The sequence below is a fragment of the Pecten maximus genome, chromosome 18, assembly GCF_902652985.1.
Source record: "Pecten maximus chromosome 18, xPecMax1.1, whole genome shotgun sequence".
In the NCBI taxonomy this organism is placed as follows: Eukaryota; Metazoa; Mollusca; class Bivalvia; order Pectinida; family Pectinidae; genus Pecten; species Pecten maximus.
In genome coordinates this window covers 24494457-24514212 of record NC_047032.1, presented here as the reverse complement: position 1 = coordinate 24514212, position 19756 = coordinate 24494457, and the positions used below count along the sequence as shown (strand labels likewise).

Genomic DNA, 19756 nt, shown 5'->3' with positions numbered 1-19756 from the left:
TGATATGAATTTACATTGTCTTTTCAGGCTCGGTGTCCATTGCTAGCGGGTCCACATCTGTCGGTACAGCTGTACATACAGTAACATCTACCGACACAGACAGCCAACAGCTATTCTACAATATGACTACCAGCCCTGTCGGCGCACCATTCCAGATACAACATTGTAAGTCTTACTAGCTTATCAAAGGTAGACAACTCGTAGTAGTAACTGATTTGCATACAGGAAGCTCTTATATGTCTTGTCTGCTAGGCGGGCGCGTACTATATTTAGTCAGACTGTTCCATCTAATGTAACTACATATGCGGATAAACAACAACCAATCACGACCGTGCAATGCGCATGCGCATTATATGTAAACAAAGGGAGGTCTATAACTGTTACTAGTCCCTATAAGTAAACACAAAACTCATTAAAAGGACCTGTTACAGGATCAACGGATTTTTGTCCATCAACAAATCTGACCAACCTGAGTTTTATTTGAAGCAATCTGAAAGACAACCAATATGGTGTTTAAAAAGATCAAAAGGTGCCAGGGCCTGTGCTAATGCTTACTTAGTGTTTCTCATCAGAGGTGTACGACCGGTTCACTTTTTAATCTAAAAACTATCAAAACAACGGCGTGTGGTGTTAAATGTTAAAAAAGAAGATATATCTGATTGGTTTAAGAATTCATTCCTATTTGTCTATAAAATAATTTGTAAATCAATTGAAAAAGCAATACAGAATTTTAGTTATCAATTTCTCAAAATCTAAGGTGTTTTACCCCAAAATACGCTGCCCTCCAAAAGTTCTGTTACACTTGGAACGTTTAAATCGAATGGCCAACAACATTTGTGAAAAAGTGATATCAGTAAGATAGTCCATTTGTAAGTGACGATTGCAAATAATTTGAAAAAAATCTCACTTCTTTCAAGTCGCAGGGAGAGGGAATGGAGGGTCCTATTTTCCATAATGTTCAAAAATGAATAAAAATATGGGGTTTTCTTACAGACACAAATAAAAGTAATTGTTTAACTGGTTAACATTAAAAAAATGTAGGACATGCATTTTTGAAATTTATATTAAGAAAGGGGAACATTTCCAGAATGTTGCATTTTGAGGATTTCCATTGTAACAAAACATATGAACTGTTGAAAATGAGCATGGAGATTTGAAATCAAGAACAAAACATCCTAAGAAGTTATGACTCTAACCAATTGTAATAAAGACTTCGCTGTATTTTACGTAATAATTGTAACAGGATTTTTTGAGGGCAGTGTTTACAACAACAAAATTAAAATAATTTAATCTATAGAATGTGTTGAGATGTCCATACTACGATACAACTATACCCCAGGTTAAGTTGAAATAACAATGATACTTTATGAGAAACTGAGCTATAGACACAATTTTAAAGTCCAGATTTCCAGCATCCCTCAGTTCAAGAGTCACTGGACCATAAATAATGGATGATACTCTGTAAATGAATGTTTTGTTGAGTTGTCCACTATATGGTGTAATTATATGCCACGTTTGGGTTAAATAAGACTTATACTATTTGATCTACGGAGTTAAATACAAAACTTTAAAACGAAATGTTAACGACGCCGCCGTCGACGCCATTGCCGCCAGTCTAACTTCACGGCTAAACATGACTCAATTTAATTTATACATATTATATTTGCTTCGAACCATAAGGTATTAGGCCCAAGTTATTAGAACATAACTAGGGCCCTCTCTACATTACATACTACGTGTATAGAAATAGCATATTATCACAATGAATATCATTTTTATACAAAACAACACAAAAAATAAAAAAAAAAAAAAAAAATAAAAATAAAAAAACGAATCAAATTACCGAAACCTTTGACTGAATTTGTTTTTATAATTCTGCACACTTTTATTAATGTTTATGATTACATCTACCGTCAGGTTTTCATGTCAACATGTTACGGGATATTTTAATATAGGTTAGACCTAGGGAAGGATCTATTAACGGTTTAAAACATGTCTTACAAAAAACCCGTGTTAAAAAGAAATTTACCTGTTTAATTGGATAGGTTAAAATATACCAGATTCGCGGTGACTCGGCTCAAATTGGTCGGAAGTCATTAGGAAACTCACCGCTATCAAACATATGTACACAAATGAAAACAGTATTTTATTTACTCATATTGTTTAATGTATATGATTTGTTTCTTTCGCTCAAATGTAGGCAAATTCTATGTCATACCAAAAATACCATACATTAGAAAGGTGAAGAGATTAAGCTAGTTTTAGACCTCGACAGCGGAGAGAATATACATTGTAACTATCAGCCAACGTTAGTGAAGTAATATTAGTTTATTGGTGAAATCAAAATATCAGCTGACAGGACTGATTATGGATGGTCAAAGTTAATAGTCCTTTAAATAATGTTGCGTTATGGGTTTCAGCGGGCGATATTCTCCTGACCCAGTCCCTCATCGGTCTGACCACACCCACCTACACTTTGTCCGTCTACGTGTACGATGGTTATAATCTGGTGGGACCGGACACCGTCACCATATCCATCACAGGTAAGTACAACAAACAGACACCTCAGAGTTACCTCCCCTCCTGTTAAATTTGCATTTAGCTATAAATTCAATCGGTGTCATTTTGAAATTAGATTTCAAACTTTATTTATTTTAGAACAATTACGAAACTAGTTATACAAACTTTTTGACGTTTTCTGATTGGTGGAGACCTTTCCGACAGGTCTCGACAAAATTCAATGCACTATTATTCTGAAACTGGCAATTTTTGAATTTTTATGAAACACATGCTTACCATATAAGGCAAATTTATACAGCCTTTTGAATAATACAAGCACATGTATAAACACAAAGGGAGTACAAACCTGATTTAAGGAAAACATTTTACTCCAATAAGATGGTTATAAAGTGATGAAACTAAACGTGTAGAATACCTATATCAACCTACAACATTGTGCAGTGCAATGTAATTAGGGCATTTTGCAATTGCTTCAGAGGTCAGAGGTAAACAATGCCTTTCGAACATTCAAAGGTGTAAGCCAAGGTGATGTCATTGGTCCCTCACTTTTAACCTTTTGAGGAGACAAATGCTTTTGTTTAAAACAATCATCTTATTAGAAATAGTTTTACGTAGTATAGGGTAAAGTGAAGAAGTCTGTCATTAAATAAGTTGGGGGTGAGTAAGTTTGGGGAACTTTACTTTGTGAACATACAGCTGCTTTGGTCGGTATCAGAACTCCAGCTGTGAAATAGAGCAATAGCAAAATGTATGTTTGTATCTGTTATGGCGGGTTTACTGGAAAAATAAAAGAAATTCAAACAAAGAATATACAAAATAAATCATGTCTTGTTCTGCCGATTCTGAAGTATGTTTGTGTTGGGACATACTTGTAGCGTTGTTCATTAATTGTCACTCTCAGACTCAACCATCATCACATCATCCACACAGGTACATTAGCAGTAGGATATGCTATACCAGGCTGATAAATAATTATATTGTTTTAATGTATATTAAGGCACAAAATAGAATATAAATTCCACATAATTTGCATTTTAAAAAATGGGCCATTGTGACCTACTTTTTAACGATGGGTTATTTTTTTCGATTGGTTTTTATTTTCAAAATATCAATGTATCATAATTATGAAGAAAGATAAAAAAAAATATCGTTACGTTTCGTCAAAATTGAGTCAATAGGGAATTAAACCCCGCATTTAGCCCCTCATAACTCGAAATGACCTCTGACCTTACCTTAATTTTATGTCACATAATCATCAAAACAACTAACAAATATACATGTATATATACAAAGCATATTTTCGCCTAAATGACTATAGACTCGTCTGTAATCGATATGCTAATCAAAGATCAACATAACAAGTCAAACTGGTGGGACTATACATCTATATAATTGATTGTAAATATAATATAAGCAACGCGACTTTGTTAGGACTTTAAATGCCTTTCCTTGTCTTTACTTAGGCAATTTTAACCACAGAAAAAATGTTTTCTTCTGGGAAGTCATTTTCAGTATCTGAAAAAACGAGATATTTGTGTGATTTGATGCAGAGATATATATCTTATTATTCAGTGCAGGTGTAAGATAAAATTGTGTACCTAAACATACTTTAAAATTAAAAAACAGTGTGGTGTAAATTATAGTTTTGAATAACAGCATTTCAGGCGGATACTTAATGCGTACATATTTAGAAAACAAAGATGAGTTTTTCTGTTGTAGAAGTATGATTTGTCTCTGTAGAATGCATATGGTTACGACGAGGGCGATTAAGGGCCATTTCCAACGAGCATAAATATCTCAAGATTTCACAAAACTAGTCATGTAATATACCAAAATAATTCGCTGTAGATGCTTTCAGTTTCTTCTAATGCGTTACTTTATGGTAAGATGTAGCATGGTATAATTCTAAGTCACGCAAATGGCCAAACCTGAAAGATAGCCAAGCTGTTATGCTCACAAGTGTCTATAGCACAGGGTAGGATCATTTCTTTGACCGGAATTTACTTTATGTATAAATGCTTATTTTGTTTTGACCTTGAAATGCAAATGGCGGCTTTGAATAATATAACACAAATATGGCATAAAAGCACTCTTCTTGCCATTTCTTGATGTGTGAAATGCCTCATTATATGCCATATTTGTGTGATATCATTCAAGACCGCCATTTGCAGTGTCAAAATAAAACAGTGTTTATACCTACAATAAAGTCAAATCTGGTCAAACCAATGCTCCTATTCTGTGCTTTAGACATTTGTGAGCAAAACGACATGGCTAGTTTGTACAATATATGCTTTACAAATGAGATAATAATGTCCCCCTGAAACATGCATTTTTCGTATGTTTTGTGGAAATTTACAACCAGCTAAACAAATTACATGTTAACAGCAAGTTCCACGGTTTGCCATGATACATACTAAAAGTTCATCAAGGTAATTCTGTTAAATTGCACCATAGTAGCAATGTATAGACTTGTGAAATATTATTCTTTTGACTGGATTAGCTGTTTAGATGCCCCTTAAAGTTAGTAGACTGGCCGAAGAGTCATTTTGTCCCCAATTTGCAGAAACTTATTCTGGTTTTAGATTTAAATGTGGGCGTCAGTACACAAATAAATAATTAAGTGTTAAAGATCGGTATATCTGTCTTCCGTGTGGTTTTTCACGATGTCATAAGACATTCGTTAATGTGCAAAAACCACACAGATGTCACTTTCTTCTCCCTTTGTCTCCATTGTTGAATACAGCCTGGAAGTTGGCGAACAACAGTTCGATGTTTGAATAACTACCGGTGTTTTCCCTTTACCACCGTGTATCTTTAGACAACAAATAGCGTTATACAAATAATTAGCCTCTCCGACCTTACATATTTTTCCTGTTACTTTTCCCTCAGATAATATACTGAAACGAAAAAGAAACGCAACTTCAAATTGTAGGTTTAATAAAATAATACTTGTGAGCATTATGTTTAAATTTCATATGTAATCGTTAATATTGAATATTGATGTAACATCCTTTAAATGTTTAGAGATTTTTAAGAACAGGTCACTTTGCTAGAAGGTCATGATTGGTAGTACCCTACGTGAATCCAAGTTGAAATGGCAGCAGTTTTGAAACCGTGCCCTAATATCGTGTGTGTCCTCCTCGAACAGTTATCACATCTCTAATTCTTTGTTGCATTGAGTTCATCAGGGCATTGACTTTCCGTATTGGAATGTTATTCCATTCTTGGACGAGTGCATTTGCTAACTGAGGGAGGGTATTTGGGGGGTTACGGCGATTTCGAATTCTTCTGTCTAATTCATCCCACAAATGCTCGATTGGGGACAGGTCGGGGCTATATGGAGGCCAATCTATAGGAACAATGTTCTGTGTCGCAAGAAAGTCTCTACAGACTCTTGCAACGTGTGGTCTCGCGTTATCTTGCTGAAAGGTTAGATGATGCTGCCTAACAAACGGCACAACATGGGGCCTAAGGATCTCATCCCGATAGCGTACGGCCGTTAAATTCCCATTGACTATCACCAAAGGCGTCTTCAAACCATGGGAGATTCCCGCCCAAACCATAACTGATCCACCCCCAAATCGGTCGTGTTCCAAAACACAGGCGTCAGCAAAACGTTCGCCTCGACGCCGGTACACACGTTGACGGCCATCTGCTCGAAATAACGTGAATCGAGATTCATCGGTGAAGAGCATAGACCTCCAACGTCTCATAGGAAAACGTCTGGGCATATGTGCCGTTGCCCATTGCATACGACGTGCTCGACGTTGCGGTGTTAGTGGTAAACCAACGTACTGTCGCCTTGCACGCAAATTAGCCTCACGCAGTCTGTTGATCACTGTTTGGGGATGAATTCGACGGTTATGATTACCAATCGTATTCCTTGCCGTTTCAGCGGCCGTTAATCTCCTGTTACGCAGGTGTGCCAACCTAAGAACCCGGTCTTGACGTCGCGACGTTACGCGTGGACGTCCTGATCTCGGCTGGTCATCGACTCTTCCTGTTGCGTTAAGACGTGAAACTAATCGACTAATAGTCGATTTGTGAACTCTGAATTGTCGAGCGACGTGAAGTTGCGTGTTCCCTGCCAGAAGCATCGCTATAGCACGTCCTCTATCAACCTTTGATAACCGTGGCATAATTGTAAAAGGAATTATTGTTTGCAAAAGTATTGGCGATGATGTGGCTCAATGTTAGTGATGAATTGATACTGGTTTGAATGAAAAAAGAACGCATATGTTTGTACAGGCACGGTTTTTGATGTTTTTACCGCGCCGGAAGTGCATAGGTCTCTAGTCACACTTGGGTGATTTTGAAGATTGGTATGGGTGTTAGGCAGGGTGCATGTTTATTTCGCGATTTTTATACAGATATGTATATTTAATACAAAATTAATCACAATTTTCCATGTTTGCCAATCTGCATGTGACAAATGAATTTTGAAAAAATAGGCTGTTCCATTTGTCGAACACCATTGACGAAGTCGCTGAATATTGGCATTTGTTATGCTAACTCAATTTTAATTTTGAAAAATATGTCGATAACGTAAATATAAGCATTAAACTGTCTTTTATTGTGTGTCTATGGTCGATATAGATGCCAGAGCTTTGCAAACAAACGTGTCATATTTTGCTAGCGCACAATATGACGTTTGTTTGCAAAGCTCTGGCATCTATATCGACCATAGACACCAGAAAAAGACAGTTTAATCCTTAAATAGCATCACCCCAACCAAAAATAACTTGCCTATTATTTTTCCTTCTCAGATATCAACACCGCTCCGACCATTGATAATCTGCCTGCCACAACGAGCGTGGCAGAGAACACGGCGGCGGGTACATCCATTTTCCAGGTGACTGCCACGGAATCGGACGCTGGACAGACCTTGACGTATACTGCGTTCAGCAATCCCGGATCAGCCATGTCGTATCTCAGTCTAGATAGCTCAAGTTAGTAATCTGATATGTTTCTGTAGGCTGCAGTTCACACGTTTAACTTGATAACCATACCCCTAACTTAAGTTTGCATTAAACCTAATACTGCGCGGTTTCTTTACACTATCACGAACTAACAAATGGGAAATATAGAAAACAGATATCAATACAAATTTTAAATATATGACATATCCACATATGAATATCGCATTCGTATCGTTATTAAAAAAATCTAATTCGCGAATTCCGTCTGTAAAACCTCTTAATATTTATGTTTGAAATAATGTCAAACTGAAACACGCAGTATGATGCTTACCTGCATATATATGTCATTTATAACGACAATAAACGTCGTTAAAAGGGAGTTCAGCATCTATATTTACATTTCACACAGTGTTTGCTGTCCTGTATATGTTCTAATCAGATTTAAGGTAAGTTTTATCCCCACTGTGATCATTGATATGGAACGGGCATTGTGAAGGTGAACTATTGCAATTTCTATGACTACCATTCTGATATTATAAGGATGGCGATGGGTGGTTTTTACAGGCCTTTGAACCATGTACTTCTTACAGCTAGCTGATATCCGTGATATTGACATGGAAATAACATACACAATGCTGGATATAAAATAAGTATCGTATGTTTGAACAGCCGGTCTCTTGTCGACTTCTTCAACCAATATTAATTACGAGACGGCGGCGGCGAATTCGGCGACGACTGTGACGGTGTCAATCATTGTGAGCGACGGAGAAGCGACAGTAACATCCGACCTCACTCTGACCTTCACCGACGTGAATGAGGCCCCGTCCTTCCAAAAGACTCAATACACTTCCAGTGGCAACGAAGGATTGGTATGTAAAACATCATCATCATCATCATCATCATCATCCCCCCCCCCCCCCCCCACCACCACCACCACCACCACCACCATCATCATTTGGCACCAATCATATCGTTTTGTGTGATAGGAAGTCTGCTGTATTTAGATATGGTAGTGAGTCCGTTTGTAACCACCCTAGTTCTCATGTCACTTAACCCTATTTACCTAGATCTATATGCCGGGTGTCGTCGATGAAGCGGAAGAAGCTCACCCTTCCGGAACACCTGGCCTATTTTATTGTACTTTTTCAAGCGTTTGCTTGTTAATGTAATATTTTGTACACATGTTGTCCTCGTTTATCTACTTTGAGTTAGAACTACTGTTTCGTCATTATGTCGGTATTGTCCGTTGTTTTATCATACTTAATGTTCGATGGACCTAAATACACATACATTGATCAAAATTGTGACGGAAACGCCCAAATATCAATCTCCTAAACGTGTACACTAATTCGGTCTCATTATATATATTTCCATTGAATTCCTTAGATGTTTGTTGTTGTTGCTGTTGTTGTTGTTGTTGTTGCTGTTGCTGTTGTTTTCCAGGTTTTGAAATTATTGATCAGTTGATTGTCATTGATGTTTTTATTTTGTTTGCTTTTTTTTGGGTTTTGTGGGGGGGGGGGGGGGGCGGGGTCGATCTCTTTAAAATATATTGATAAATAATCTTGATTATGTCTTTATTAGGCTGGTTCAAGCTTCAGCAACCCCAACTTCGTCATTAATGACGAGGATACATCAGATGCTCATACATACAGTATAGACTGCGTGTCCACATTTGCAATGGATCCTTCTACTGGCGCCTTGTCCCTCGTTACTTCGTATGACGTCGACACCGGAACTGCCTCAACAACTGTAACGTGCACAGCCACAGTTTCGGATTCTCTGCTAACCGATACGGCGACGTTGACGGTTACTATAGGGAACATCAATGATAACACGCCGATATTTAATCCGGCAGTGTACGTCTGGTACACAGACAGTTCAGCCACCATCGGTGCCACTGTAGGCACCGTAACGGCAACGGACGGGGATATCGGAGACTTCGGTATGTATTCTATCATCAAGACGTGCAAAACCACGCATATAATATATTCTCGTTCATTTCTACAAAATTTCAGCGATCTGTTGCGGCTTTGTTTTTCAATGTATTTTTCGAGGTTCCGTACCCTAGTAAACAATTGTAAGCTTTTTCACCAGATAATTTTAGCTTACTTTTTCTTTATTTTCCTGGTTTCCAAGAACTCTTCACCGTAACAAAAGCGTTGGTTGTTTTGTTCTTTATTCTTACTTATTGATACTCTTCTAAAAAATATAACGTGCAATACATCCTGAAATCGGCTAGGTAAGACTATGCTAATATTATCAGAGAACGAAGCAAAGTATTCTCTGTATGTTTGTGAAATTTCAATGAAAAACATTGAAAAACCAAATCACAGAAATGCATTGAAGCTTTGGAAATTAATGAACTACATGGTAATAAAAATACTATACATGTACATTCCAATGTTTTACGCGTCTCTTAATATATCATATTCATATATGTATCTTTATATGACAGACCAAAACGTGTATTTGATGACGTCATAATTATTTGCTAATTATCAATATTGTCATTTCGGGAAATCTATATATACCCAAGGAAATTTCCCTGTCTTTAGTTAGTTGGAAGTTTTATGTATGTTTTTTTTTCAGGGACGTTTTCGTACACATTGGACAATTCCGCCGATGCTGCCTATTTTGGTGTTAGTAGCGCAGGAGATGTCTACGTCAAAAATAACGTTACTGCTCTTGGGAATGGTGGAAGTACACTGGCATTCATCGTCACGGCAAACGACACTGGGGGTTTAACAGCGAACGCGGCTGTGCAGGTTATCATTCCCGCCACGACCACTACCTCCACCACGACCACTACCGATCGACACATGACCTTTGCCGAGAGCACAAGCAATGTGGCTTGGCTAACGACATTTTGTGCTGTGGGGTTGTTATTGCTAAGTCTTCTGATATTCATGGCGTACAAAAACGGTTTCTTCACCTGGTTCGTGGAACTCTTGGAAAGAATGTGGGAAGCCTGCAGACCAGGGTACGATTTAGTTTTGTATTTTGTAACATCATGCATCAATTCAAAGATCGTCAAATATATAGATTTAAGAGAGAATACGATTAATGACTTTGATAAATTATAAGAAAAATAACCAACAAAGCCCTATCTTGTCATTGTACACTCTCGCCCTCTGCACCCCTGACACATACCTTGGCTCAGTCGCCTTGTCGATAGAATACGACTACTTTGATCCATTGATATGCATCAATTGTTTCCCGGGGACTTCAGACCGCTAATTGTCTAAGAACTTAGAAGTCTCTCCACTGTGATCTTCAACGGAAATACACAAGATTAGCGATCGGTCAGTTTTTTTCCAGAGTAGCTAGAATATGCGATTTTGCAATGATGTATTCTAGGCATACAGAGAGCGAAAGCGAACGTAACTGTTGATATATCGAGGACGGTCACGGTTCAACATGAATGAAGTTTATTCAAACGTATATGTATGTGTAACATATGAAATTTATAAAATTTCGATATGGTCAGCTATCGTTCCAGTATTTATGTTAAAAGTATTGATTATCATCATGTCCCGTTAATAATTAACAAATTTCTAACGACCACTTCCGGTTTGCAAAGAACAAAAGCTGCAGCGAGCGAAGAATGTCTTACTGTTTGGAATGTAAAATAGAATAATGTCAATTATTTTTGCTAATTATATACAGATGCCCCCAATGACATTTATTCAAGGTTAATGGCTTGTCTCGCTAAGAGCGGCTTTACCATATACCAACAATATACCTGCGATTGTCGATATTCTGTGTACGCACTTATAACTTCAACACTTTTTGATATTTACACCTGTATCCATGACGTCAATTAAGGATTGAATAATGTTATGTTGGGGTGTATGGGGGTATAAACCTCAATAGGTCTTGAGACAAATTTTATGAACTGCGAAGCAGTTCATAATAAATTTGTCTCAAGGCCTATTGGGATTTATACCCCAATACACCTCAACATAACTTTATTCAATCCTTATATTTATATTTTTTTTATATATTTTGTACAATATTTTGTCTTTGACAAATAGGGACTTGTGCAAGTCTACCACAGAACTTACCGAAATGTACGTCATCACTCTTCGTCTACATATGGTTAATCCTTTTAGGATCTCTTTCGTGAACAAACTTAATAGCGAATTAAAACAAATATTAGTTTTAAAGAAATTTATTTCATATAAATATGATCACTCGTGAAAAAGAATTAAAAAAATATAGTTCAAGCTCGACAAATGTATTCCTACGCCAGACTTGATATAGTTCATTGAAAAATGACTCGAGTTAACTGTGGTAGGTTCATTGAGTCTGAATTGAGTGGAAATATAAATATTATACGTTGAGTGTTGTTCTGATGACGGCTCCAATCGACGCGAAGCTGTTAACGACTCCATGAAATCCGGAACTAAGAAAGAATCACCGCGTTGGTGTCACTCGTTTTAGCATATTAAAAGGGGAAATGATATCCAAGTGTGTAGTTGAGAGGACGACTTGACGGAACAGTTGTTTTGAAATCTGTATTCGGTATTTATATTGTAATTGTCTAATGTTGTGTCGTGTTTTATAGAAAGTGCTGTGAATCCGAGGAAGAAGAGGAGGAATTTGAAGAAGAGAGCGAAGAGGAGGAAGACTATTGTAAGTAACATGGTATATCAGTTTTAACCTACAAGTCACTGACCAATTGATATATAATCTTACTGATGTCTCTTTTTTGACTAGCACGTCGTGTTTGTATTAAGTTTCGTATTCATGATATAGCTTTCGTGTTATATTTTAATACACATTGATAAAGAAATGCAGTGCAAGTTCCCTTGGATAAATTTTCTCAAATATTTTCTTTTCATTTCTTCAGATTATATGTACATGTATCTTTAAACGTAATTTGGAAACGTATTTCCGGTCGTGTGCGGAGACTCTGTGTTTTGGTTTATGTAACAAACAATTTATTCCTCAGCGTATACTCCACCACCACGTAACCAGAAGGTAGCCACCATAGGCGAGTACAGTTGGAATCCTTGGAAACAAGACAAGTAAGTTAAAGTATTAGTTACATATTTTAATGTTCTCCTGTTTAATTTGTCACGAGAAATGGTTATCTTACGGCCAAATTTGTATTAGAACCAATGGTATGTTTGACATAATAAGGTAGTAATATATAATGGTATGTTTGACATAATAAGGTAGTAATATATAATGGTATGTTTGACATAATAAGGTAGTAATATATAATGGTATGTTTGACATAATAAGGTCAAATTTGTATTAGAACAAATGGTATGTTTGACATAATAAGGTCAAATTTGTATTAGAACAAATGGTATGTTTGACATAATAAGGTCAAATTTGTATTAGAACAAATGGTATGTTTGACATAATAAGGTCAAATTTGTATTAGAACAAATGGTATGTTTGACATAATAAGGTCAAATTTGTATTAGAACAAATGGTATGTTTGACATAATAAGGTCAAATTTGTATTAGAACCAATGGTATGTTTGACATAATAAGGTCAAATTTGTATTAGAACCAATGGTATGTTTGACATAATAAGGTCAAATTTGTATTAGAACCAATGGTATGTTTGACATAATAAGGTCAAATTTGTATTAGAACAAATGGTATGTTTGACATAATAAGGTCAAATTTGTATTAGAACCAATGGTATGTTTGACATAATAAGGTCAAATTTGTATTAGAACCAATGGTATGTTTGACATAATAAGGTCAAATTTGTATTAGAACCAATGGTATGTTTGACATAATAAGGTCAAATTTGTATTAGAACAAATGGTATGTTTGACATAATAAGGTCAAATTTGTATTAGAACAAATGATATGTTTGACATAATAAGGTCAAATTTGTATTAGAACAAATGGTATGTTTGACATAATAAGGTCAAATTTGTATTAGAACCAATGGTATGTTTGACATAATAAGGTCAAATTTGTATTAGAACCAATGGTATGTTTGACATAATAAGGTCAAATTTGTATGAGAACAAATGGTATGTTTGACATAATAAGGTCAAATTTGTATGAGAACAAATGGTATGTTTGACATAATAAGGTCAAATTTGTATGAGAACTAATGGTATGTTTGACATAATAAGGTCAAATTTGTATTAGAACAAATGGTATGTTTGACATAATAAGGTCAAATTTGTATTAGAACAAATGGTATGTTTGACATAATAAGGTCAAATTTGTATTAGAACAAATGGTATGTTTGACATAATAAGGTCAAATTTGTATTAGAACAAATGGTATGTTTGACATAATAAGGTCAAATTTGTATTAGAACAAATGGTATGTTTGACATAATAAGGTAGTAATATATAATGCAGTTTAACTTGCTGTATTAATTTTGTGGTATTATGATCTGAGAATATTATGGATTTTGATAAAATTTTCTATATAATGTACGTTTTATATGAAAGCCTGGTCTTTGTTACAGTAAATATTAAGACAGGGGATCAGTTAAAGGGATGTGTTTGCTGCAACCACCGATTCCATCACCATCACTTACACCGCACAATCAGACGGGAAGGAGACAGTTCCCTTCGACTTTTTGTTATAATTGTTTTGTGTTGATATAATCAAAAGCATTTGTAGTTTTATATTGAGTAATAAATATGTCGTAAGAAAAACTAGAATAGACGGCCGTATGGCGGAATTTTGCCAATTTTCCCTTGTTGATAATTTTTCGAAAACGTAATGTAAAATATCATCCTCAGCTATCCATTATAACATGTGGCCAATTTTCGAGCAGCTGATTCGATACGCACAACCTACGAACAGCAATGACTTGACCATACCGGGTGTTGACACCGAACATCTTCGGGCTGCAGTGTTCACTCTCCAGAGCCTTAAGAGGCATCTATTTTTAAAATATGATTTAGACGGTAATAGTTATGATAAAATCTAGCAACATGGCAAATGTAATAAGTGTATCTTTATGATTAATATAAAACTATATGAATATTTATCCTGTATGTCTTGCGTCAACATCCGGTAGTTCAGGTCATGGCTTTTAGTTACGTAATTTATAGACTAATGAAAACTGTTTTTAAGTTTCTGCCATATTCATGTGTTTTCGCAAATCAATAAGTATGCTTTTATGTTTATAACTTAAATGATATGGAGATATTATACCGGTATACATATATTATATTCTCTATAAGAGCCAACTGATACAGTCTCCGTTAGTACGTTCAGTTATATTAGCTCGCCTATTCGAATAATAGAGGACTCACCGAGTGTCGGCGTTACTAGGTTGAACCTTTGTCGCAATTATTGAAATGCTCTGGTATATAATTAATTGTGTGAACTAGATTGTATGAGGGTATAGTCTTTTTTAATTGAATGATTCATTTAGGTAAATGATAGAAATAAAAATGAACATTTTTTTGTGTGTGTGTGTGTTGTTTGTTTTTTTTTAAGTATTAGTACATGTATATCATTGAATGCTTGTACTAGGATGCATTTGGTTTCAGGATAGTAATTAAATGTACAATTTATCCAAATGGAGTAGGTAAAGTTTTGTGTTTCATTTCAATATTTAAATGTTTTTTGTTACTCAATCCTTTGCTTGGTTTTCGTTTAGACACGTCTCGATATATTTTATTATACAATTACTAGAAGTAAATTAGAGTTGTTAGATATTAAAATATCCCAGTTTACAGTATCCTCACTATAAGTGATCACTTATTTCTACTGATATATGATATGATTTTGCTTTGTCTAATGCATCAGACAAAATACATGTACATTTGTAGCTAATACACAAAATCTGGAAGTAGTAGACCTCATCTATATGACATTTATATTTTATATTTTGCGATCTTTCTCTTCTTTTATTTATTCAATAAATAGATTTATTGATTTATTTTTTGAAGTGATAACACTTTAACATTGATTGGTTGTTGAATAATTTCAGAGGAATAACAATGACATTGCTGTGTTCGGATGAAAATGTAAAACATATATAATTGGGTTGGACTAAACCTAGGCCTTGACAATACCAATATTGATCTCCATAGATATACAATCATCTGGTAATTTGCAGAGATGGTTACGACCGAAACAGTCCTGATCAGTAAAAATGAAAGGGTTTTTTGCCTGGTCAGAGCACAGCACTGTACATTACATGTCATCTGGTGATTAAGCTTTTTCATGTCACTACATTATCTGAAACAAATGATAACAATTATGTACAGTTTCATACAACTGAAAGCATCGGGCAACACACAAACTGTACCCACACTGTCGTTTAACTATTTGTAAACATATAATGCTACGCCAACAGTTAATGTATACATATATATTGGTAAAAACACACAAATATCTACTTACTGACAATTCATGTGATTCGCTAATTGAGCTGTATCACGTATATACAACACATATGTTCATATCCTTGTTTGCCCCTTTTTAGCGGAACAAATCATCTATAACTTATCGCATTTTGGTATTGCACTCGAAATATTCAGCATTTTTGTATGCTTTAATTGAAGGGTTTTATATTATCAGATTAGCATATTACCCACAATGCACTGCATGATATAAACATGCTGTGTTTCATTTTCCTCCATGTCGTTATAGTTACCCAAATTGAAGTTATGAGACTGAATACTACAATTGACAGTGATTCGATCAGTGTAGGAACACAGCTCTATGTGGTCTAGGCAAAACATATAAACATGGCTGCCAGTTACTTTCGGTATCAATAGGCCTAGAGAGCTGTCTAAATTTGTCAGCAATTAGCCATATAAGCTACCACAAAAATGATTAGATAAAGCAATATCACAAGTTATGAAGCTACAAATTTATTATAAGGGGTATTTACAATAAGAGCTGTATTTGGACGGAAATACTTATATTGTCATCATCTATAAAATATTATGAATTTTCTGTTACCGCGTGTAAAAAATGTATATCTAGAATTAAACAATTACTACTGTAATTTGTATTGTTGATTGTGAACACTTTGGCATGTCTTCATCTATAGAGTGTCTCGATGCCTACACAATCTTGATCTTAAACGCACGATCATCACGCGGTTATTATATGTACCTTGGTAAGTTTAAATGTCTAAGTGTAGGAAGGGAACTGTACGCTGGTCATTAGTGCGGCTCATCGAACTGACTCGGCCTGACTTGACACATGATATATGTATCTGGAGTAATTTTCCAAAAAAAAAGTTTGAGTCCGGGTACGGGCTACACAAATCCATCTCTTAAAAACTTAATATTGTCGATTTCTAAAGTGAAAAAACAACAACAGACACTTCTATCAGAATGGCAAGACGAAAAAAACTTAAATTGTGATAGTTCAATCCATTTAATCGGTGAGGAAAAAAATGAAAATAACCAAACCTCGGGCTTAACAATTGCTATCATGCTCGGCTCGTGATGCACAGAAAGACCCCCATCGTTTACCCAGGTACACGTTTAGCCGCGTAATGACCGTACGTTTTAAGTCACGCATGCAGATAGGCGTCGAGAGATTGATCGATTCAGTCACTCCATTTTCTACAATCAATCATAAAGATCACGGTAGTATTTGTTTAAGATGTAATACTTTTAGACGATATAATAGAAAAGTCATTATATGTTATGATTAATGATTGCTCCCTCCAAATGCGTATGCGTTACGTATCCAGATATTGTAAATACCCCTATAAGAGTCGTCACAGAATTATAAGCGCCATTCTAGAATACAAAATTTTGAAATTAGTCAAAGTCGTCACAGGGGCTCGGTTTCGAATTTTAATAAAGCAAGTGAAGACACCGTTACAAGTCCAGTATCCATAAAATCCATGTAAAATCGGCATGGTTTCCGGATGTATTTTTATTGTTATAACCAGTCAAAGGCTACCTTACTCCAAATCCGAGACCGAGCCCCTCTGAACGTCGTCTGCTTCGTAGCGACACTGATCTGACCGATTGGACAGGAAATGTGTTTCAAATGAAATATCCTTTAAACCGTTGTCACCTACGGTCAGAACGACTTTCATTTTTGATTTTAGAACTGATATATTTTTAAAAACATAAATCCGGTCACCGAGGAAACAATCGGTTCGTCCGGTACAATACCCGTTCAAATCCGCACCACATCTAAATGATAACGGTATATCAATACGCAAAGAAAATGCTTTAATTTCAAACAATCAGAAATCAGGCAGTTTTGCGAAATCCACACACTTATGTGAAATATGTGTTAAAGCTAAATTGGTGTTCAAACCATTTAACCATTTATAGGATAAGGGAGGGGGGGATTCGGTTTTGCTTCAGTCACAAAAAAATATGTATATTGATATAAATATAAGTATTGAAATGTTACCAGATGCTAGTATATAGTCGTATACGTGCAGCATTTTATTATCCGTCAAACAAATTTCATTAACATCGACCTCATCTGGTAACAGTTCTTTGCTTAAATATGAAAGTTTCTATGGTTTCAAACTATTTATATAAACATTCGTTGATATCCTTGTATAACAAGTAGAAGTGAAATTTAACAACTAATTTTGTTGTATTTATTTTTTGGTTCTTAACGAGAATATTTGGAATGTCTGTACATGTGAACATTTCATATTATACAGCACTCAAAAGAGGATAATATCTAGAGATACTGTAAATAGTTCATCTTATGGACCTTTGAAACATAATATTACCGGTTATATATATCATGTACAACACACACGTCATTATTTGGCACGAGTAGTTACGTGTATTGAATATCATACATATGTATACGTATATCCGGGCTTTACTGGTGGACGGTGACTAAGAGTATGACATATATTGATTCCTTTCTTAGTAAACATAAGAACTAGTGAACATGGTCTAAAGTTTTAATGGGGTCACATTACAGCTTGTGAAATGCTGTTGACATTAGCGGTGTCGCCGTTGTTTTACGGTTTATGAAATAGCTTAAGATAGCATCTATCAATCTTGTTGTTAGGTTTAAGACAGAAATGATAATACACAAGTGGAGAGAACACTACATGGTAAGATCGATATCTGTAACATAAAGCGTAATACAAACGTTTTTAGGATATTTTAAGAAACAGTATAACAAGGTGTTATTTGGTAGGGGTGATATTTTTCGCTATCTTCGAGGATGAATAAACTGCGAAATGTATATAATACATAATATCTATAATATCATCATGGGAAAATATGTTCTATTTAATTTTATTTTTTTATTTATTCATTTTTTATTATTTATTTTTTGTATAATTTATTTTTTATTCATTTATATGCTTCAAACCTTATGTCAAACAAGTATTCGAAATATTGAAAAAAAATGTAGTATATTCCTCAAAGCAACAAAAGTATTTTTAACAAGTACGTTTTGCGGCTAAAGAGCAACTAAAACAAGTATTTTTTCCTTATCTTGCTATATTGCTATTTTTTCAATTTTGAATTACTGTAAATCATTGTATCTTGGCATTATCCCACCTTTCTTATAAAGGGAAGGGTGCAACAATGACAATAGCATATATACAGGTACAGTATTACAATAACATCTATACAGGTACAGTATTACAATAGCATCTATACAGGTACAGTATTACAAAATAAAAGAACATCGCCATAATAACGTAACCTTACACTCGGAACGGGAATATAGTTTTGCAGGGAAATTTCTGAAAAAGTACAATAATAAAAAGACCACGTGTTTCTGTAGAGTAAGGGTCTGCTGTTTTTTTCTGTGACACACGCCATACAAATCTAGTCATTACAAACCTACGTTGTCGTTGATGAAGAAGACGTTTGTCCATTTGGACCACAATTCATGATTTAGCGGAATTCTTCGTCCAAAGAGGTCTTCACGTTAAATCATATTTTGATATATATTTTGCGGTTTTTTTTTCACGAGTCGGTTGTGTCTTATTTCAATTTATATCTCATTATGTTATATTAACCTGGTGATTTTCACAGTGTGTATTGTATTGTTTACCTGGCTTTTATGTATTACATCTTAATATTGATGAATGGTATGGAATTAAAGAAATATGTTCATAGTGCGTGTTGCATTTTAATTAAGGTGATTGATTAGTAAAGCGATTAAAAAATCATTTTACTTAACAGAATTAATCTATGATTCGGATTTATATAATAAGGTATGGGATACAGTATTATTTTTACATGATGTTTATACTTCTACTAATGTGTAAGATTTACGTAAAAACCGATATACCTAGTTTATCGAGATCGCGAAAATAAGGAGGTTTATACAATTTGTATTCTGAAATTAAATTATGCACTAGAAATTTAAGTCATTTTTTCTTACAAGGATATTGTTTT

The 19756-nt window shown here is 35.1% G+C and overlaps 1 protein-coding gene and 1 long non-coding RNA gene across 2 annotated transcripts in view; both read left to right on the top strand.

The window, feature by feature from the left end:
* Positions 1–16631, top strand: part of LOC117316882 (cadherin-23-like) — a 32945-nt gene extending 16314 nt beyond the window's left edge. Inside the window, exons 6-14 of the mRNA XM_033871667.1 lie at positions 28–165; positions 2421–2543; positions 7287–7469; positions 8109–8308; positions 9024–9384; positions 10032–10422; positions 12010–12077; positions 12397–12472; positions 13897–16631. Coding sequence (XP_033727558.1) covers positions 28–165; positions 2421–2543; positions 7287–7469; positions 8109–8308; positions 9024–9384; positions 10032–10422; positions 12010–12077; positions 12397–12472; positions 13897–13906 — 1550 coding nt within the window. The 3' untranslated portion in view covers positions 13907–16631. The remainder of the gene's footprint in view (positions 1–27; positions 166–2420; positions 2544–7286; positions 7470–8108; positions 8309–9023; positions 9385–10031; positions 10423–12009; positions 12078–12396; positions 12473–13896) is intronic.
* A 2142-nt stretch (positions 16632–18773) lies between these two features.
* On the top strand, positions 18774–19473 carry LOC117316778. The gene is made up of 2 exons (XR_004529999.1): positions 18774–18955; positions 19012–19473. It is a non-coding gene; the product is annotated as an uncharacterized LOC117316778 (long non-coding RNA).
* Positions 19474–19756: the final 283 nt, after the last annotated feature.